At 50.4% G+C, this 19,010-nt stretch overlaps 1 protein-coding gene and 1 non-coding gene across 4 annotated transcripts in view; one reads left to right on the forward strand and one right to left on the reverse strand.

Annotated features, from left to right (window-relative positions):
* The window catches only part of TOGARAM2 (TOG array regulator of axonemal microtubules 2), a 41,542-nt gene extending 23,071 nt beyond the window's left edge, over positions 1-18,471 (forward strand). For all 3 annotated transcript variants that reach the window (XM_061211353.1, XM_061211354.1, XM_061211355.1), the window contains 6 exons: positions 2,473-2,590; positions 2,987-3,081; positions 4,937-5,129; positions 6,032-6,248; positions 14,167-14,253; positions 18,215-18,471. In XM_061211353.1, the coding sequence (XP_061067336.1) occupies positions 2,473-2,590; positions 2,987-3,081; positions 4,937-5,129; positions 6,032-6,248; positions 14,167-14,253; positions 18,215-18,471 (967 nt within the window). The remainder of the gene's footprint in view (positions 1-2,472; positions 2,591-2,986; positions 3,082-4,936; positions 5,130-6,031; positions 6,249-14,166; positions 14,254-18,214) is intronic.
* Positions 9,616-9,688, reverse strand: TRNAG-CCC (transfer RNA glycine (anticodon CCC)). The gene has a single exon. It is a non-coding gene; the product is annotated as a tRNA-Gly (tRNA).
* Positions 18,472-19,010: the final 539 nt, after the last annotated feature.

Below are 19,010 nucleotides of genomic sequence, written 5' to 3' on the forward strand. Positions count from 1 at the left end.
GACTACTTACTGGAGGATTGATAGGGGGGGAGAGGGGCCAGGATGGAGGAGGGATGCCAGGCAGATGGCTACCCTGGAGTCCCGGCAAGAGGTGCTGGAGGCTGCAGCAGGGGGAAGGGGGTGGAGTGGGGTATATTTTGAAGGCATAGCTGATAGCAGTTGGGTGCTGAGGATTTCAAAGAGGAGTCAAAGATGATGCTTAGGTTTTTAAACTGAACAACTGGGTGAATGATAGTGCCATTTACTGACAGGAAGAATATTGTCAGGGAAGTAGAAGGTTTTGGTTGGTTGGTTCTTCATTGTTGGTGGGGGGATGGGCGTTAAGATCCAACATCTCTCCAGATCTAAACCCCTCTCCGTTCCGACTCTCTCTCTCACACTGGATGGCGTTGACGGCACTTCATTTTCCTTCTTGGAACCCTATGCTTCCGGCTTGCATGGTACCACATTTTCTGGTTTTCCTGGTCCCTCTGTGCCTTTCTCCTCCGCCTGCCTGCACCCCGATGCCCGTCGCTGCAGGAGTGTCTTCGTCCTCATCCCCCTCTTGCAGCCTTCTCTGAGCAGTGCTGTCACTTCCTGTGGCTCCAGCCACAACAAACTCTGATGCTTCCCCGTGTCTCCCTCCAGGCCAGCCCTTCTCTGAGCATCTGTCCCATCTCTCTGATGCCCCCACAGGACCCATCACCAGGATGTCCCACTGTCATCGTCAGTGCAAACTGTCCCTAAATGAACTCACTGCCTTCTCTTGAAGCCTGCTTCTCTGGCTGTGTTCCCTCTCTTATTAAAGTAACTATTATTTACCAAGTCATCTAAGATGCAGAATGGGGAATTTCATACTTCATTTTCCCCCTCCACATTTTAATATCTTAGAATCCTAGGCATCTCACAGCTGCTGTTGGCCAGGCAGCAGTTATGACTTGGGTTTTACTATCTATACAATTGCAAACTTGATCGTTGTTGCTTATTGTATAAATGTTTGAATTACAGTTTGTATTGTAGGAACTACATTATGAGCCTTTCTTTGCTGGCTAGCCTTTTATATTTATTTAAGAAGTCACTGTGGAGAATTGTTGAATTTAATTGCGTTTAAAATGTCTTAGAAATATTACACTATTATTTGGCATTGAAATGAAGTGTTATCGTATATGAGAAAAGGCATGGACATAGAGTGATGGGGCATAAATTTGATATTAACGCAAACATTCATCACTGAAAGAATGACCCAAATTCCACAGTTTCTTACAAAGCAACCAACAGTACTTTATCCAACCTAAGGAAGGAAGGACACTTCCCAGAAAAGTGTTACTTCTGTTTCTGAGATAGCATGTAAAAGGATGGCCTTCACACACGGGGCTGTGTCACTGAAGGCAGTGGAAATCACCAGTGTCTTCTTTTTCTGTTTTTCCTTAGTGGAAAATAAATTAATGGTGCATTTTACAATCAGTGGAGTTTTAGGCTGAGTGAAATATGATAATTCTAGATGCTTTGGGCTCCCCCTCCAAGCACCTACCAAGTCCTGCAATTTCATCTTCTTTAGCAGCTCTTGAATCTGATCGTCCCTACTTACCCCTACCCTCCTGCCTATGTCAGGCCTTCATCATCTTTTGCCTGGACTATTATAGTGACCTCCTAACAGGTCTCCCGGCCCCCACCCTTGTCCCCAAAGATCCATCCTCCACACTGCTGCCTGAGACATTTTGACTTTAGTGCAAATCTGATCATTTCTCAGCTTCCCATTGCCTGCAGACTAAAGCCCAACTCCTTCACGTCTCCCTAAATTGAGTCCTATCTTCTTCTCTAGCCTATTCTCTCCCTGAGTCCAGTCCCTGCCGGCTATTCTCCAACCACACACCGGCAGACCTATCAGACTGTCTTATGGACCCTGGGATGTCTCCCTCCTCCACTTACTCCTTAATCCCATCCCACTTGTGAACTCCTACTCATCTTTTGAGTCCCAACCCAAGGTCACCTCTTCAGTGAAGCCCTCCTTGATTCCCCCCTTGCCCACCACTGTTTATCAGATAGAGTTGACCACTCCCTCCTATATTGCCCCATTGCACACTTCCTCAGACTTCTAAATGTCTCATGCTAGAAAAATGTTAATACACTTTGGTATAGTCATCTAACAGAATATTATTTAGCCATTGAAGAGGATGACGTGGGAAGATGATTAATGATAAAGTGAAAAAAGCTGGGTAAATATTGCATATATATTCTGATATCAACTAAAATGTATATATGCTTGGAAAAAAGACTATAAGAAAATATGTACAAATTTAAGTGGTTTTCTCTTGGTAATGAGATTATGGTTGTTTATTCTTTCATGAATCTAGTTTTTAACTGGGTGGGGATTACTGTCGTAATTAGAAAAAGTATTAAAAATTCTCTTACTATAATTAGAAAAATTATGTAAAGCAAATTTATATTGCATTTCTGTGGTTGTTTTTCATCCTGCTCTTTCTCCAATGGCAGGTTTTATGGCCGGAAGATGGTGAATATCTTGATGTCAAACACAAGGTTTGATGCATTTCTGAAGCAGTCCCTCCCATACCACAACTTGCAGAAGGTCATGACAGCTATTAAACAGTGGGTGAGTCAGCAGGCAGCGAGGTGCGAGCTGGTCTGGGGTGGGAATCAGAGCTGAGCCTGGCAGCCCGCAGCCCTCACGCTGGTCAGGGGAGGGGGGCACGCACTCCAGAGGCTTTAATTTCACCCACGACTCCTGACGGGTGGAATTTCCTTCCTGGTGCTCAGACCTGCTTCTGCCTCTCACTGCCTGTGTCCCTTGAGCCTCCCTGGGCCTCTTTGCCTTCATCTTTTAAGTGGGGATCTTGATCCCTGACCCGATTACCAGTGCTCTGGAAGACTCCCCGGTGCCCTCCCAGGTGGAACAGGTTATTCCTCTTGTTTTGGTCTAGACTGGAGTGTCTGGCCGTTCCCCACAGGGCCACCCCTTTTGGCTCATGTTCTGTGTGTATTTTTCAAGGGAATAGAAGATGGTGATGAACTTCCATCTGCCAAAGGCCGCAAGGTGTCGAGGAGTCTGGTGGTGTGTGAGAATGGGCTGCCCGGCAAGGATGGGTACAGTAGCTCTTGTCTCCCTGGGGCTCCCCATCCAAGACTGCTGATGGCGACGTTCTGCTTGGCCCGGGGGAGGGGTGTGCATCTGGGCTGTGACTGAGACCTAGTTGGGTCAGCAGGACTCATGAGTAAATTTATGGGCAGGGTTTCCCCACCCAGATCTTGGGGAGAGCAAACGCTGGGCTCAGGAGCATCTGCTGGTAGAGATGGGTTCCTGCAGTCTTGGCCGTGTAGGTGCAGTTTAAGTGGGATGGATTGTTGGTCAGCCTTTTTGTGTGAGCTCAGAGTTTCTCCATTCACTTAGAGCAGCAGGGCCTTTCCGCATAGCCTGGGACTAATTCAGAGGCAGAGGTGGAATCAAGGCGGATGAGAAGGAATGGGCCAAGGGGCTAGAGGGTGGGCATTAGGAAGAGTTAGCAATCCAACAGGAATCTGACAGTCACTCCTGTGCCTAAAACGTGAGACCCTTCTGTGATGTCCCAGGAGGAACACGTGTGGACTCCTAAGCTGGACCCCCAGGGATGCCCCCTGCCCACCGCTTCTAGAGTAACTTCCTGCTCTCTCTCCACGCATGCTCTCTCATGTCATGCTCCCTGCGTTCTCTCTCACTCCTGTGCCTTTCCCTACGCTGTGCCATCTGTACCGGAACATGCCTATTTTTCCTACAAGATTTGACTCACCTGTCACCTTCTCCCAGAAGCTCTCTCTGACTCTCTGCCCTCATGTCCTCCGGTCGGACCAGTTGCCCCCTCCTTCAGTCCTCTGTCTCCCATTGGTCTGTGAGCTCCTCGGGGCAAAGACCACATCTCTCATCTCATTATTCTCAGTGTCCGGCACTTCTCTTGGAACTCAGTAGGCAAAAGAGCGTGGAATGTAGGGATGAATGTCAGAATGATGTTGGGCTCTATTGGGTGGGACCCGGCTGTAGGGCATGAGCTCAGAGACCCAGGTCTGAGTTGGCAGTGGGAGACTGGGTTTCTGTGCGAAGCGGCTCCCATGCTGGCTGAAACAGGCCAGGGAAAATGACGGGCACGTGATCCCAACGTAAGACAACAGGGCTTCTTAACATTTCCCTAGTTCCAGAGGAGTGTGAGCAGAGCCTAGGCAGCCAGGGGTCAGGATACAGGCTCCTGGTAAGACCTTCCCCCACTCTTAGATTAAATTGTGCCAGTCATCCTTCCGTGGATTTCCAGCCCCTCAGTCCAAGCTCCCTCACCCCATTCTTTTTTTCTTTTTTAAAATTTATTTATTTATTCATTTATTTAATTTTTGGCTGCATTGGGTCTTCGCTGCTGCGCGCAGGCTTTCTCTAGGTGTGGCGAGTGGGGGCTACTCTTCATTGCGGGGCGCAGGCTTCTCATTGTGGTGGCTTCTCTTGTTGCAGAGCACAGGCTCTAGGCACGCAGGCTTCAGTAGTTGTGGCACATGGGCTTCAGTAGATGTGGCGCACGGGCTTAGTTGCTCCACGGCATGTGGGATCTTCCCGGACCAGGGCTCGAACCCGTGTCCCTTGCATTGGCAGGCAGATTCTTAACCACTGTGCCACCAGGGAAGGCCCCTCACCCCATTCTTAACATAGCTTCTGGAAAGAGGAAAAAAAGGCAGGAAGAGAGAGCCCTGCCGCCTGATAAGGGGATAGAGCTCTAGGCAACCGAACTGTTGCCCCCTGAGAAAAAAGCATTTCCAGAGTTCCCAAGGCCTGTGTCCCCAGGCAGCAGGTGGAGGGGAAGCTGGGGTGGACTAAGCTGCAAGTGAAACTCTTGTTTCAACCCCACCTGTCTTTGGGGGTTGTGCATGGGACAAGAGATGTGTTCATCTCCTCGGGCTGCCCAGGTCAGACGCTCCTTCCATGTAGGCTCAGCTCCAGTGGCCCGCGGCTGGCAGGGCTGCGCTCCTCCATGCAGGGTGGCTTGGAGATGGTGGAGCAGCTGCGGGAGCTGACGCGGCTGCTGGAGGCCAAGGAGTACCAGTCTCGGATGGAAGGCGTGGGGCGGCTCCTTGAGCACTGCAAGGCCAAGCCAGAGCTCATCACCGCCAACCTGGTCCAGGTGAGTGCTGCTCCATCTCTGCCCTGTCTTTCCCTGGTGGGTGCAACTTTGGAAAACTCGGGACAGGGTTGGACATTGCGCCGGACCCTTCAGGGTAAAGGGAGCCTGACAAGCACTTACTATCCAATTGCCACAGTAATGCCATAAGACTATCTGGAAGTGGCCAACTGGGCAAGGGCATCACCTCCTGCTGGGTGCGTTGGGACCACTCAGAGGTGTCCTGGGCGTCTTTCATCCTCCCAGCAGTTTTACAGGGAGGAGGGCAGAGGCGGAGGATGCTGCGGCTAAGGGCAGCTCCTGATCCAGCAACGCACGTGAGGTTTTGGGGGCAGAACATGTGGTTGGCCAGGCGACTGGGCCAGGATGGCTGGATGGGTGGGTTTGGAGTAGGCACAGGCTTTCACAGGCTGGAAATGAGGGCAGATGCCTGCTACTTCCGGAAGTGAGGCTGCTGACACTCTACATAGAAGAGTAGTTAAGACACAGGCTTCAAGTTTCTTACTAGCTGTGTGATCTGGGCAAGTCATTTAACCTTTGTCAGACTCAGTTTTTGTTCTGGTGGGATTTTTTTTGTTTGTTTTTTAATGGTAAACTGAGGACGAGAACACGTGCCTCATGGGTCGTTAAGATCACTCCATGAGCGAGTGCAGCGTACCTAACAAGATGCTCTACACCCTACACCCTTTGCACTCATCGAGTACTCAGTATACAGTCGTTTCCCCTCTTGCCCTCCTCCCCTTTCAGAGGTGAGCTCTTCTTCATCACTGGGAATGTTCTGGCATAGGCTGGATGGCCCCTGTCAGGGATGCAGGAGGAGTACCCTCCGAGGGCAGTTAGTTGGGCTGTGGGACTCCCGCCCAGCCTGGGTTCCCATGGGCTCTTGGTTTCTGTTCCCTCAACAGGTCTTTGATGCTTTCACCCCAAGGCTTCAGGATTCCAACAAGAAAGTGAACCAGTGGGCGCTGGAGTCCCTCTCCAAGATGATACCCCTCCTGAGAGAGAGCTTACAGCCCATGCTGCTCTCCATCATCATTGCTGTAGCAGACAACCTCAACTCCAAGAACGCAGGAATTTACACTGCTGCGGCGACGGCGCTGGATGTAATGATTGAGAGTCTGGGTGAGCCTGCCCACAGCCCCTGCTCGGCTCTGGTAGGCAGCTGGCTCCCTCCCTTGTCCCTCCGTAGGGTTAGGGTTGGACATTCCCACCTTCCCTGCTTGGGAATCAGCAGAGCAGTGAAAGGCATTGATTGGCTCTCAGGCCAAATATTTCCCCAGAGGTTGTGTAGGGGAGGGGTGGGCAGCCCAGGGCCTCCCAGGTTCTTGTTTGGCAGGCTTTTCCATGGGACGTCCACCTGTTAGAAGTGGAGGAGATGTGGAGAATATCTAGTCTTGCCTCCTCGTGGTACAGGTGATGGAAATGACTCACCCCAGGTCACACAGCACCACAGTGAGTGAGCCAACAGGGCACTGATGGAAAAACAGATCAGGATTGCCAAGAAGGAGTTAGGAGGAGTTGTCAAATTATTTTAGTTGTAGAGATGGTAGCAGGGGATGTGGCTTGTATGGGGACCAGGCAGGATGCTGGTGAGACAGTAGGGCAAGCCTGTTGGAGAGGACAAAGGTGGCCACCTTGACTCTCTGACATGGGAGTCAAGCTGGGACCCATTGGCTTTTTGAGCATGGAATGAATGAGGGTTGCCTTTTAGGAAGACTGGGGCCAGGGTTTGGGGTGGGAGGGATTTGGGGTGAGGGGTGGAGAGTGAGGGTGGAGTGGAGGCTTGGAGGAGGAATGAAAAGAACAAAAAGGCGGGAGCTATGGGAGAGACATCAGGAAAGGCAGGAGCTCCTCTGTTCCTTATGTGCTTTGCAGTAGCACATCTTGGTTCTTGAACATTAGGTGGAAATTTTGGTGCATCGATTGATACTTCTGTTATCCATTCCTTTCATAGACGATTAGATGGTGATATTTGGTGTATCTAGTACACAGACTGAAGTGCAAGTTCGAAACTTCCAGTGTGTGAGAACGTAGTACATGATAGACGTATGTCCAGACCAGTAGAACTACGAGTTTTCACAAACTAATCTTGCCTTGCTGTGAGGAAATGTATGATCTGAGAACCGCTGTTGGCCTTGTTGCCATATGTCCTGATGAACACAGAGCAACGTCCTGCCTCTAGGACGCACAGAGCATCCCCGTGGTGCGGCTGGAAACACTGCCTGGCACACCCACCCCTCCTCCCCATCCTGCACCCTGGCCTGAGTACAGCTCCCTGGGGCTGGGACAGCAGCTGTGTCCTTGGCTGGAGCCTCCAGGAGACGTTTCAGTTACAAATCAAAGGTCTGGTCAGGCCCTTCTCCGCCTCTCGAGATCATAAATATTGTCTATTTCCTCTCTTCATCTCAGAGGGAATTTATGATTTGCTGAGTTTGTTGCTGTAGAACAAACAAAATAAATCCAGCTCTAAATTACGGCTTGTTCTCAGTGCTGCTCTGGGTAAGTGAGATTGCTGTTGCCAACAACCAAGGCTCTTGGTAAATCACCTGGGGCCCTATATTTATTAGGAAAACCTGCACCAAGCAAAATAGGCTTTAGCTATTTGAAGAGGCTAAGCACCCTTGTCTGGCGAGAGGAGCTTTTAACTCTTCCCCCTCCAGGTGTTTTAGTTTCCCCTTTTTGCCTTTGAGTCGGCCTCCTTCTGCACGCTGGAGCATTGGAACTTTGGGCTGCAGCATCTGGTGTCTCACACTGTCGCAAGACTCGGATCCCCTCTACATGGGGCCCTGCTGTTTCCGTTTGGGCTGGACACCCTGGAAAGGGGGCCTGGGGATGGCCTGCTTCTGTGATTTGACCACCCCTTGAGGCAGGTTGCAGCAACCAGGAAGATGCCTACACTTCTCCTTTCCTCCTGGGACAGGGTCTCCTTGGGGATGGCTGACGACGCTCCTTCTGGCCCATCAGCCGGAGGATTTGGTGCGGGGAGAATGGAGGCAAGTGGGAGGGGCACTGCCCTTCTGTCTAATCCTTAGGTCAGCGCTAGGCTGGAATGGAATGGGGTCAAAGGGATGGATGGAGCCCACTAACCCCCTGGCACAAGGCTCCAAAGTGTCAAGTCCAGGGTCTTGGCTCCAGGTCATTTGAGCAGGCGTGGTCAAGGGCTTTGCTGTGAGCCATACTCTCTCAACCCAATCAGCAATGTTGGTTTTGGAAGTGTTCTTAACTGTGACGTAATGAGCCAGCTTCTAAATCCGTGACGGTCAGAACTGGAGGGATTAGGTTGCCAGTGAGAATTCATCCCCGTCAGGGAGTACCAGGGGTGGCATTAAGCTCTCCCAGGGAACGGTTCTCTTCTGCCTGGAATGGTCTAGGCCTGGCCCGCGGAGGGAAAAATGGATGCAAGTAACGAAATTTCCCACTGTCCCAGGGGATTAGGTGGTGGACACAGAGGCTGGGGCAGGTGTGACAGGAGAGAAGGGTGTACATCTTCCTTCCCATATCACCCAGGCTGAGCCCAGGCAGCTCTAGTCGACCTTTAGCATCCAGAGGCCCCTCCTGGAAGCGGCATGGAGCCCTTTGAGCAAAGGGAGCTTTCTCCCAAGCCGGATTCTTCATGCCCAGGAGGGATTCTGGGCTCTAGGCTGGAGAGGAGCTGTGAAGTGCTGTGAAATAGATGTGTGGAAAGTCACAACATGTTACTGTTTGTTTCCTGCTGGACGGGGGCCAAGGAGGTCAAGAACACAGGTGAGGCAGGCCGCCTTCTGGCACAAAGTCCAGATCGCACAGCCAGACTGGGAGGTTGGTCTTCTTGGGTGACCTCTTGATTCTGGAATTGGGTGATAGAGTCCACGCATCAGCCACCGTATCTCTCCCAGTCCCTTCCTTTCCCCTAGGTGAGTGGGGCAGTGATGCGCTGGTTGACAGAGCAGGTGGGATTTCTGCCCACGTCCCCTTTTGGGGGACAGTAAAAAAAGAGTCGTTGGGAGCCTTGTTCCCTGACCTCTGGCCTTTGTCACTGCCTGCCTTAAGGCCTCTCTGGGGCTGAGCCTGGAGTGGCACCCTTTCTACTCAGCACCAAGACCCTCTGATTTCAGGGGGAGTTGTTCCAGGGATCAAGGCAGTTTCTGAGCAGACTGGCTGGTTCTGTCTTTGGGCTCTGTTACTGGATTAGTTACAGAAGAAACGTCACTAACTAAAACATCAGGCTGCTGACAGCTCACCCCGCTCCTGGTTAGACTGAATGCCAGAAAAAGTTCTCTTAATGTAGTGCAGCCCCCGGCCAGTGCTGGAGGGAGCAGATCAACTCAGAAATGGGCAGCTTCAGATCTACAATACTTTTGCTCTCTTGCTCTGACTTTATTTATTTATTTATTTTTAATGTTTATTTAGGCTGTGCGGGATCTTTGTTGCGGCATGCGGGATCTTTTTTTTTTTTTTTTTAGTTTTGCGACATGCGGACTCTTAATTGTGGCATGCATGCGGGATCTAGTTCCCTGACCAGGGATTGAACCCGGGTCCCCTGCATTGGGAGTGCAGAGTCCTACCCACTGGACCACCAGGGAAGTCCCTATTTATTTTTTTATTATTATTATTTTTTAATAAATTTACTTATTTATTTATTTTTGGCTGCATTGGGTCTTCGTTGCTGCGCGTGGGCTTCCTCTAGTTGCGATGAGCGGGGGCTACTCTTCTTTGCCGTGCACGGGCTTCTCATTGTGGTGGCTGGTCTTCGTTGTGGAGCACGGGCTCTAGGTGTGTGGGCTTCAGTAGTTGCGGCACACGGGCTCAGTAGTTGTGGCTCATGGGCTCTAGAGCTCAGGCTCAGTAGTTGTGGGGCACGGGCTTAGTTGCTCCGTGGCATGTGGGATCTTCCTGGACCAGGGCTTGAACCCGTGTCCCCTGCATTGGCAGGTGGATTCTTAACCACTGCGCCACCAGGGAAGCCCCTGTAAATACAATTTTGACTTTGCTCCTTTCATTTAACACCACCCAGTTTCCCATGCTGTTATGTAGTCTTTCTAGTTAACTTAAATATATTAATATAAACTTTATTTTCCTCCACTGTAAAAGTCGTACTTATTAATTATTGAGAAAGTGAAAAATATGAAGCCTTTGGAAGGAAAAAAAACTTACAGTCCCAACTCCTAAAAGAAACCATTATTAACATTTAGCATTTTTTATGTTGGGTATTTTTTTCTGTGCATCTTTGTGTACAGTGTCATGATAATATTACCATTTAAATTTGCATCCTTCTTTAGAAAAAGCAGAGCATGAGCATTATATATAATTACACACTTGAGTCACTTTTAACAGTTCCGTCATGTGCTATGGCATAGCTTGGATTTTTCTGTTTCAGTGGATCTTTCCCAGTTTTCCTGCAATGAACAGACCTAGTTTTCCTGGCCACGGAGAATTTGGCTGTGTGACATATTATAACTTACTGAGTCTTGTGCTTATTGTTGGGAGCCCGGTTTGACTGCAGTGTCTTTGCTGCCACTGTTCATGTAGCATGCTTCTTATGTTCTCTTAAAAGCTCTTCTCTGGCTTCCCGGTAGCCTGGGGATGACGTGGCTCAGTGACCTTGGGGTTTGGCTGAATAGAACAGGTGAGAGGCCCGCTAGACCTCAGCCCCACTGTGGAGAGGGGAGGCTAGGTCCAGGGAGGCCAAGGTGTCTGGCTTGCCAGCCTGTGGCTATTTTCTCTATACTGAAGGGCTTTGCTTGCCCCTTTGCGTGGGCAGCACCAAAGCCAGTGTGGCTTCCTTGTGGTGTGGAAGAGAAGCCTATGAAAACCCTGGGCTAGGCTGACAGAGCAGGATTTTTAAGTTTTTGAAAGTTAGATCCCAGCCTCTTAATTGGACTCCCTACCATGAAGGTTGCTGGGCTTTCAGAGTATTTTAGGTAATAATAGTAATAGTAGCCACAATAACTGATACTTGCATAGTAATTTTCTGCTCAAGGCACTATCGTAAGCAGTTCTGTGAGGAAGGTACTAGTGTTATCCCTGTCTTACAGATGGGTAAACTGCGGTTTAGAGAGGGTAAGTGACTTGTCCAGTGTCACACAGTAAAACACGGAAGATCCAGGCGATCTGGACCCAGAGTCCACCCCCTTAGCCGCTGTCTCATTAAACGTGGGTGTGACCTGAAAGGTGAGCCATCACTACAGAAGTAGTCAGAGGCAGAGAGGCAGCTACTCGGGGTGGTGTCTGGGGTTTATAGACCAGTTTGGGCCAACTTAGTTTCTCTGCTTCAACATTGCCTTGTTCGCCATAAGCATTTATTGGGCACCTGTTGTGTGCCAGGCACCATGGGAGCATGGGCTGGCACAGATGTCTGCTGGATGTGCATTTTCAAGTATTCCCCAGGTTCTTCACTTCTCTCAGGCTCTGGGAGGCCATGCCAGTGGCCAGGAGAGGGGAGGTCTAGCGGCGCCCAGAGAGTGTCCTGGACTGAGTATTGATGGGGGAGAACAAGGAGGGAGAAGTCCTTGTTCTCAGAGGTGAGCTCATGGCTGATGATGGGGGTGGGACAAACAGAAGCACCTGGAAACAGTAATGCAGGTGATGTTGATATAGAAATCTCTTCTTACACATTTACAGCTTTACCAGGACACCCTGAGACCACTTCTCACTAACTGAAATATTCTAGAGTCTGGCCTCTCTTTTATCTCCCAGAACAAATTATTTTAAAGACTCTGGACTAATGGATGGAGCTTTTGCAAGCTGCAGAGATGTACATGATGTACATGCGTACATTTTCTGCTCTATATTTCTTACGGGTCTCAGCAGGAGAGCAAGGGAAGCAGGAGTTAGCTCTTAACTAGAATGGTTTCCTGATGGGAAAAACAAAGCTTTGCTTGCACATCTCTGGGGATGCTGGGGCTCTGTGCTGAGGTATGGAAGGAGCTCAGAGAAGGTGGAACCTGCCTGGAAAGACTTCCTTAGGCAGGTTGCTAATCTCTGTCCCCTGCAAAGAGAAATCTGGCCTTGAGGTGGTCAGCGGCTGGAAGTCCAGGACACACTTGCTGGGGCTGCTGTGGTAACGCACCCCGCCACCCAGACAGGCGCAGGAGGGCCCACAGCCGCATCCCTGAGGAATGCATTTTGCTGCTCGCCCACCTCCCATGGGATTCTGCTGTGCCTGCTATGGTTGCAGATGTTGGGAGCTGGGCATGCTGGGTGCCTCCAGGGGTCATGGAGAGGAAATCCAGGGGTAAAAGGAGATGGGTCCTGCCTTGTTGATTTTCTAGGTTAGCATCCCTTTCTTAGGTGAAGAGTCACTTTCCTCACCTTGCTCGTCTTTTGTGAGGGATGCAGGACTTCAAGCTTAATAGTTTGGGAAACCAGGAGACGTCAGCTGGAACGGGGAAGAAGGAGCAGCTTCTAAATTCAGTAGCTGTGGGATCTGGCTGGAGTTGACTTTAGAAATACAATCAAAGAACGTCAGAGAGCCTCTTTATCACCAAACATCCCCCAGCCCATTTGCTGGGGTTTCACCATTAACGGTTCATCTCTAATAAACACTCCTTTAAGATCCCAGTGGAGAAGAGCTCGGGCCCCAGCCTTCACCCATGGGTGTGGCTGGATAGCAGGAGAGCTGGGCTCCTGGGGCAGTGTGGCTGGAGTGCTGGGTGTAGGGGTGCTGGGAGGTTATAAATAAACTATTGAGAGATCATATGTGCTCCCCTCACCCCTAACCTGCACATTTCCTCCTCTGACCCTACCAGAGCCAGCCAGGGGCTTCTGCTCCTGACAGGGTGACCAACCATCCGGGTTTACCAGGGATGTGGGGCTTTCGGTGCTAAAATGGGGAAGGTCCTGGGCAGACTGAGACGTGTTGGTCACCCTAGCTCCAGAACCCCAGGCTCTTGCTTACATGAGCATGGAGCCTCCCACCGAGTTAGAGTTCACATTCAAGTGTCTGTCTCCTCCGCCAAGGAGTCTCTTGAGGGGGAAGAGGAGCAGGAAGACCAGGTCTTATTTAGTTCTTAGCTCCATGCCTATTATTTAGAGGGTATCAGTAAATGTTCAGTGTGGAAATAACCGACCATCTGGTAGTGGGTACATTCTATTGGTTAGAGCCCAAGTTCGGGCTTTGAGGAGAGCCGTGATTTCTGAATTCCGATCCTAGCCCTTTACTGACCTTTGGTATAATCATGGCTCAGTGCCTCAGTTTCCCCTAAAACTGTATCTCTATATCCACATCTATATCTATTCATCCATCTATCTCTATATATCATTCACCCATCCGTCTGTTATCTATCATCTATAGCTATCATATATAATACTTCATCTATCATCTACCTATTATCTATATCTATCACCTACTTGTCTGTCTACCTACCTCTCAATTATTTAGCTATTTCTCTCTCATCTATCAATCGTGCACCTGTCATCAATCATCTATATCTACCTATTGATTGATCTATCGATCTACCTACCTCTTTTGCCCCAAAGCTCACAGCAGTTTTTTTTTTTTTAATTTTTATTTATTTGTTTATTTTTTATTTATGGTTTGTGTTGGGTCTTCGTTTCTGTGTGAGGGCTTTCTCTAGTTGCGGCGAGCGGGGGCCGCTCTTCATCGCGGTGCGCGGGCCTCTCACTATCGCGGCCTCTCTTGTTGCGGAGCACAGGCTCCAGACGCGCAGGCTCAGTAGTTGTGGCTCACGGGCCTAGTCGCTCCGCGGCATGTGGGATCTTCCCAGGCCAGGGCTCGAACCCGTGTCCCCTGCATTGGCAGGCAGATTCTCAACCACTGCGCCACCAGGGAAGCCCTCACAGCAGTTTTGAGGAAGCACAGACAATATGAACCTGATCTATGGGAGTAAATGGGGCCTGTGATAGTGTAACTATCACTGTTCCCCAAACACCCCATGTGCATTCACTTTTTAAAGTGGCCCCATTATAACCTGGAAAAATTAATTCAGCTTCCCAAAGCGGCTCTTCCCTATGTAGGTGCTGCGGGTACCTAGCCCTGAATAGTTGGTGCCTTCACTCGGGCCACAGCATCACGGCCACTGAAATTCTCCGTCTCTTCCAGACAACCTTGGCCTCCTACAAGCGTTTGCTGGGCGGGTGCGTTTCCTGAGTGGCTGCGCAGTGCTTGATGTCACAGAACGTCTGTCCGGTGAGCATCCAGCCTTCCAGCCCATCTCTGTTCTTCTTCTTTCCTGGCATGTAGTTGAACCACCTACTTATCTTAGACCAAAAATCATCAAATAATCCCCACAGACTATTTAAAAAATTTGATAATCTGCTTTAAAAAATAATTCCCACATTGCCAAAGACAATCTTTGTTTTTGGTCAAAATGAGGCAGGTCTGTACATAGCCAAAATAGTTTTAAAGAAACTATTATGCATTTCTTCCTCTTTGCAAATGGGGCTTCCACTAGCCCCACAGGGTACCTCTGTGTGAATCAGGAAAATCCAGCTCTCAGGGTCAACACCACCTCATGGGTGCCTGGCTGGGTCCGCAGCAGCACTGTTGCTCTGACCTTGGGCAGGTTACTTAACAGGTTACTGAACTTGCCCAAAAGCCTCCTCCCCCATACTAGGAGGGTCCCATCCAGGAAGGAGGCAGAAGCACCCAATCTGTTCTCTAGACTCCCAGGGGCCCCCCTAAGATTCACATGGATCATGCCACCCCCCAGCTTACATCCTTGCGTGGCTCCCAAGCAGTCTCCAGGATGGTGTCCAGGGTCCCCGGAGTGGCCCACAGGTCACTGTCTGGCCTTCTAGGCTCTGCCCCTTTTATTCACCCCCAATGATATGCACTGGGTCATTTACTCCTCATAACAACCCCACAAGGAGGGTGTGGGTTCCATGGTTGTCCCTTCTGTAGAAATAAGAAACATGGAGCTAAGCAAGGTTAAGTGCCTACGGTCCCTTGACTAGTAATCCAGGATTTGTCTCCAGGAGCTGGGCTGCAGAGCCAAGCCCTCAACCTCTGTACGGTGCTGCCGCTCCTTGGGTGGCCCCTGCCTTGGCCTCCTGGGCGCCAGCACGTTGCAGGGGCAGACCTCCCATCCTCTCCCCATTGCCTGCCCACGGGCAAAGCCCTTCTCACTCTCCTTCCTCCACCTGGGCGGCGCCCACTTGGTCTGGCATCGCCTCCTCTGTCTCCCTTCTCCCTGGCCCTCCGGCCTGAGTTTTGCGTGCCAGCCTCAGTCGCTGGCCCAGCCAGGGCCTCCCAGCATTGAGCTCTCCAGGGGTGCTCGGTGCATGTCGTCTGCCCAAGGGCATCATTCCCGTTCCTCCGCCGCCCCATCTCTTGCTCCTGGCCTTGCCTCTGCGCCCTGGTTCAGTCCTCCCCGTGTCCCTGGAGTGACCCCTTACTTCCGGTCCAGGTGCCAGGCCTGCTCCAAGCAGATGGCGCGAGTGAGGCCAGGATGGGGGCTATGATGCAGCTGCAGTGCCAGGCTGTGGGTGCCCTGGGGTGAGAATGGGGTCACGTAACTGAGACCACCTTGGGTATCAGACAAGGAACTCTTCTCTGTTACTCAAAATCAGCATTCTCTGATTACCTGTCCTTGTACAGGTAATTTATGGGCCCCAGAGGCGAGTGGGTATCCATTTACTGTAAATATTACCCTTCTATTTCCAAGAGACCTCAAAAACAAGAGTTTCTACATAGTTCTTCTATTAACTCTGTGTCGGCCAGGAACAAGGAAGAAAATTTCAATTGACACAAGGCGTGGACTCATAATAGCACAGCTTAACACAGGAGTAAATCTTTTGCTAATTACTTCAGCTGCCTTTTAAGCTCGATTTTAACGGGGTTTTCCTCGTGATGCCCCCCTACCAGCTCCCGGGCCACCCCGCTCCCCTCAGGCAGGTGAATGTGGACTAAGGGTGGAAGTGAGCTTCCTGGGGTCGGGGTGTAGATGCCTCACTGCGGGAGCAGAGAGTCCAGGGGTGAGGCGTCAGGGAGGAGGAGTGGGGGAGGTGTGGCAGGTTAGGGGCAGGTGAACCCCTCACCATTTGGTGGGGTCAGGGGAGCCCTGCCTGGGCCTGGCTCCTGGGATAGTTTTCACCTCCGTTTGCAGGAGAGATTCAGTGGAGGTTTAGGAAACCTTTGAGTTATAGTTGTTCAGTACAGGTGGCTAATCGGATGATTAGTTTTCTTTCTGTTCCCTCTGGCTGACCCCCTTCCACCTCCCCTTGCTCCTCCCACCCTCCCACCACCCTTGGGGCTGAACAGGTGGCTTTAGGGTTAACTGTGCCCTCCCTTCTTAGCCTGTTTCCAGCACAGGTAACATAACTCTCACCTCTTGGCCCCATTTTATGAAGTTGGCGCAGCTGGGTTGGCTCACTGGGTGCAGTCCTCCCTTCCCAGGAATGAGGACCGCCTTGACTTTGGAGGGCTCTTTGTCACTGGGAGCCCCCGGCGAGGCCCGCAGTGTGGGGTGCAGGAATCTTGAGGGTATGGCCAGAAAGTCAAGGTACACATTTCATGGGAAATGGCACAGTGAGAGAGTCAGGCTGAACTGAGGGGGCCCCGGGCCATCCTCTCCGGTTCCCCGCTGTCCCAGGCTGGCTCTGAAATCAGAGGGACCCTATAGGGCTCCCGCTGCAAAATATCCTGGCGGGTTGGATGAAGTTAAGTTGATGAAGGAAGAACAAATTGGGAGTTTCTCTAAAAATAAAACAAAACTCCAGACCAGCCTCTAAAACGTGGAGCTCCAAGAGGTTTGGGGCAGCAAGAGGAAGGCGCGTGGGCTTTAGAGTCAAGGAAGGCTTGGCCTCTGTCCTCTGTGCTTGTGAGCTGTGGGATCTAGGGCCAGCTCCTTGACCCCTGAGTGTTGGTTTCCTCCTCTGTGAAACAGACGAGTGTCCTGCCTCTTGGGTGAGAGTGAAACGGAGTCACGATGCATAGCTCTGAGCCCTGGACTCAGGCTCGGGCAGTGTTAGTTTCCCGGGTGTGTCTCAGCTCAGGGAACCTTCCAATTTCTTTGCCCCATAAATAAATCAAGTGCTTCTCTAAGCATTGTTTGCCTTCACCAGGACTTATCCTTTGGCAGGATGACAGGCAGTGTGCTGATTGTCAAGCAAGTATTTGCACGAACGCACTTAGGGTGATGCGGCCAAGGCTGAGGGCCAGAGCAGCCCCTCCGAAGCAGCTTGGGGTACCCCTTGATGAGGCCTTGACATTGGAGGCAGCCCTGCAATTACTGTGTGATGGAGAGCTTGCTGGCAGGTTTTAGCCTGTTTCTGGGTTTTCTGGGGTCTAGAGAAGGCAGGGGGCCTGGGGTAACCAGATTTGGGGCGTTCTTCACTGGAATGAAGGGTCTGTGCAGAGCTTGATGGTTTACAAAGCACGTTCAAGCCTCCTGCATCACTGCTGGGCTTATCGTGAGGTATGACATCGAAACTGGGGAGGCCACGCTGGTCTTATCTCCCACTGGCTGTTCTATTTTCCAGAATGCTTCATTTGAGAGTCTTGACCTTTCTTCCTAGTACAAGTTTTCGCTGTGTGAACTCTCCTAGGTGGTAATGCAGATTAAAGCACTACTAGGACCAGCTACTCTTTGTCACATGCCTACTTGCACAGGCACTTCGCCTACATTTATTATCTAACCTCTAACAGTCTTAAGAGTTTGGTTCAGAATTATTATCCTTACTTTACAGATCAGGCAACAGGCTCAGAAAGGTTGGGTGGCTTTCTCAAGCTCACACAGCTAGTAGATAACAGAGGCAGGATAGCAATCCAGATGTGTCTGCCTCTTTCTTTTGCCCTGGGCTTCAGGGACCAGTTATACTATCATATGCCCTGAGCGCTTTCACCTTTGCATACCCCTTCCTCTGTAAAAAAATGTTTAAAAGTGTACTTTATGACCGGTTGGCATGAACACAAATATAAATCAGGCTGGATAGCTTTAGACTTTTTTCTTCTGATTTTAAAAGAATTTAAAACATTTCCATGGGCCCCTAAGTGTGTTATGAGCCCTAGGTAGTGTGTCTAATGGGTTAGTGGGCCCTGCTGGGTTGCCTGCCTTTTGGGGGGCAGAGTTGGTGTCCCCAGAGAAGGCAGTGGGAGAGAGAGAGAGAGTGCTTGACTCAAGTAACTCTCCCTCTTTTCTGCCTGACAGTGTTGGTGGCCTCAGTTTACCCCCGAAAGCCCCAGGCCGTGGAGCGCCACGTACTTCCGGTCCTCTGGTACTTCCTGAACAACATGATCGGGAACGGCATCCTGCCCGGGCGCGGCGGGAACGTCCGCACGGCCGTCTGCCGGCTGTGCAGGAGCCTCCAGGGGCAGATGGGCTCCCGGCTTCAGGCCTTGGCCGCCAGCCAGCCAAAGCAAGTCCTCAAAACACTCCAGGAGCTCTTAGACCCGGAATCCCTGTGACACAGCCCCAAGGTCACTGACGGGGGGAAGGCACCTGACAGCAAGACAACTGGCAGCTCACGCCCCTTTCATCTGGATTAAAGACAGATCTAGAATGAGCAATCGTTATTTTTATCTTATTTTATTTTTATGATGGAATAATCTCCTGGTCTACTTTCCCATAGAGTTCCAGATGTACATAGTATATTTTGAAGTAGAAATAAAATAATTACTTATTTTTCTAAGGTTTTATTATCTTGTACTTTTTTAACCCCACAGAATTTTCTAGTAGCTAGGTTTGTGACAAAGAAAACAAAACATGATATGGGAACAACCTATGTGCCCATTTTTGGATGAATGGATAAAGATGATGCAGCGCACGTGCGCACACACACACACACACACACACACACACGAATACTATAAGCCATAAAAAAGATGAAATCTTGTGACAACATGGATGAAACTTGAGGGTATTATGCTAAGTGAAATAAATCAAATGGAGAAAGACAAATACCATAAGATTTCACTCATATGTGGAATATAAAAGAACAAAAGCA

Source organism: Eubalaena glacialis, chromosome 14, assembly GCF_028564815.1.
Source record: "Eubalaena glacialis isolate mEubGla1 chromosome 14, mEubGla1.1.hap2.+ XY, whole genome shotgun sequence".
NCBI classification, from domain to species: Eukaryota; Metazoa; Chordata; class Mammalia; order Artiodactyla; family Balaenidae; genus Eubalaena; species Eubalaena glacialis.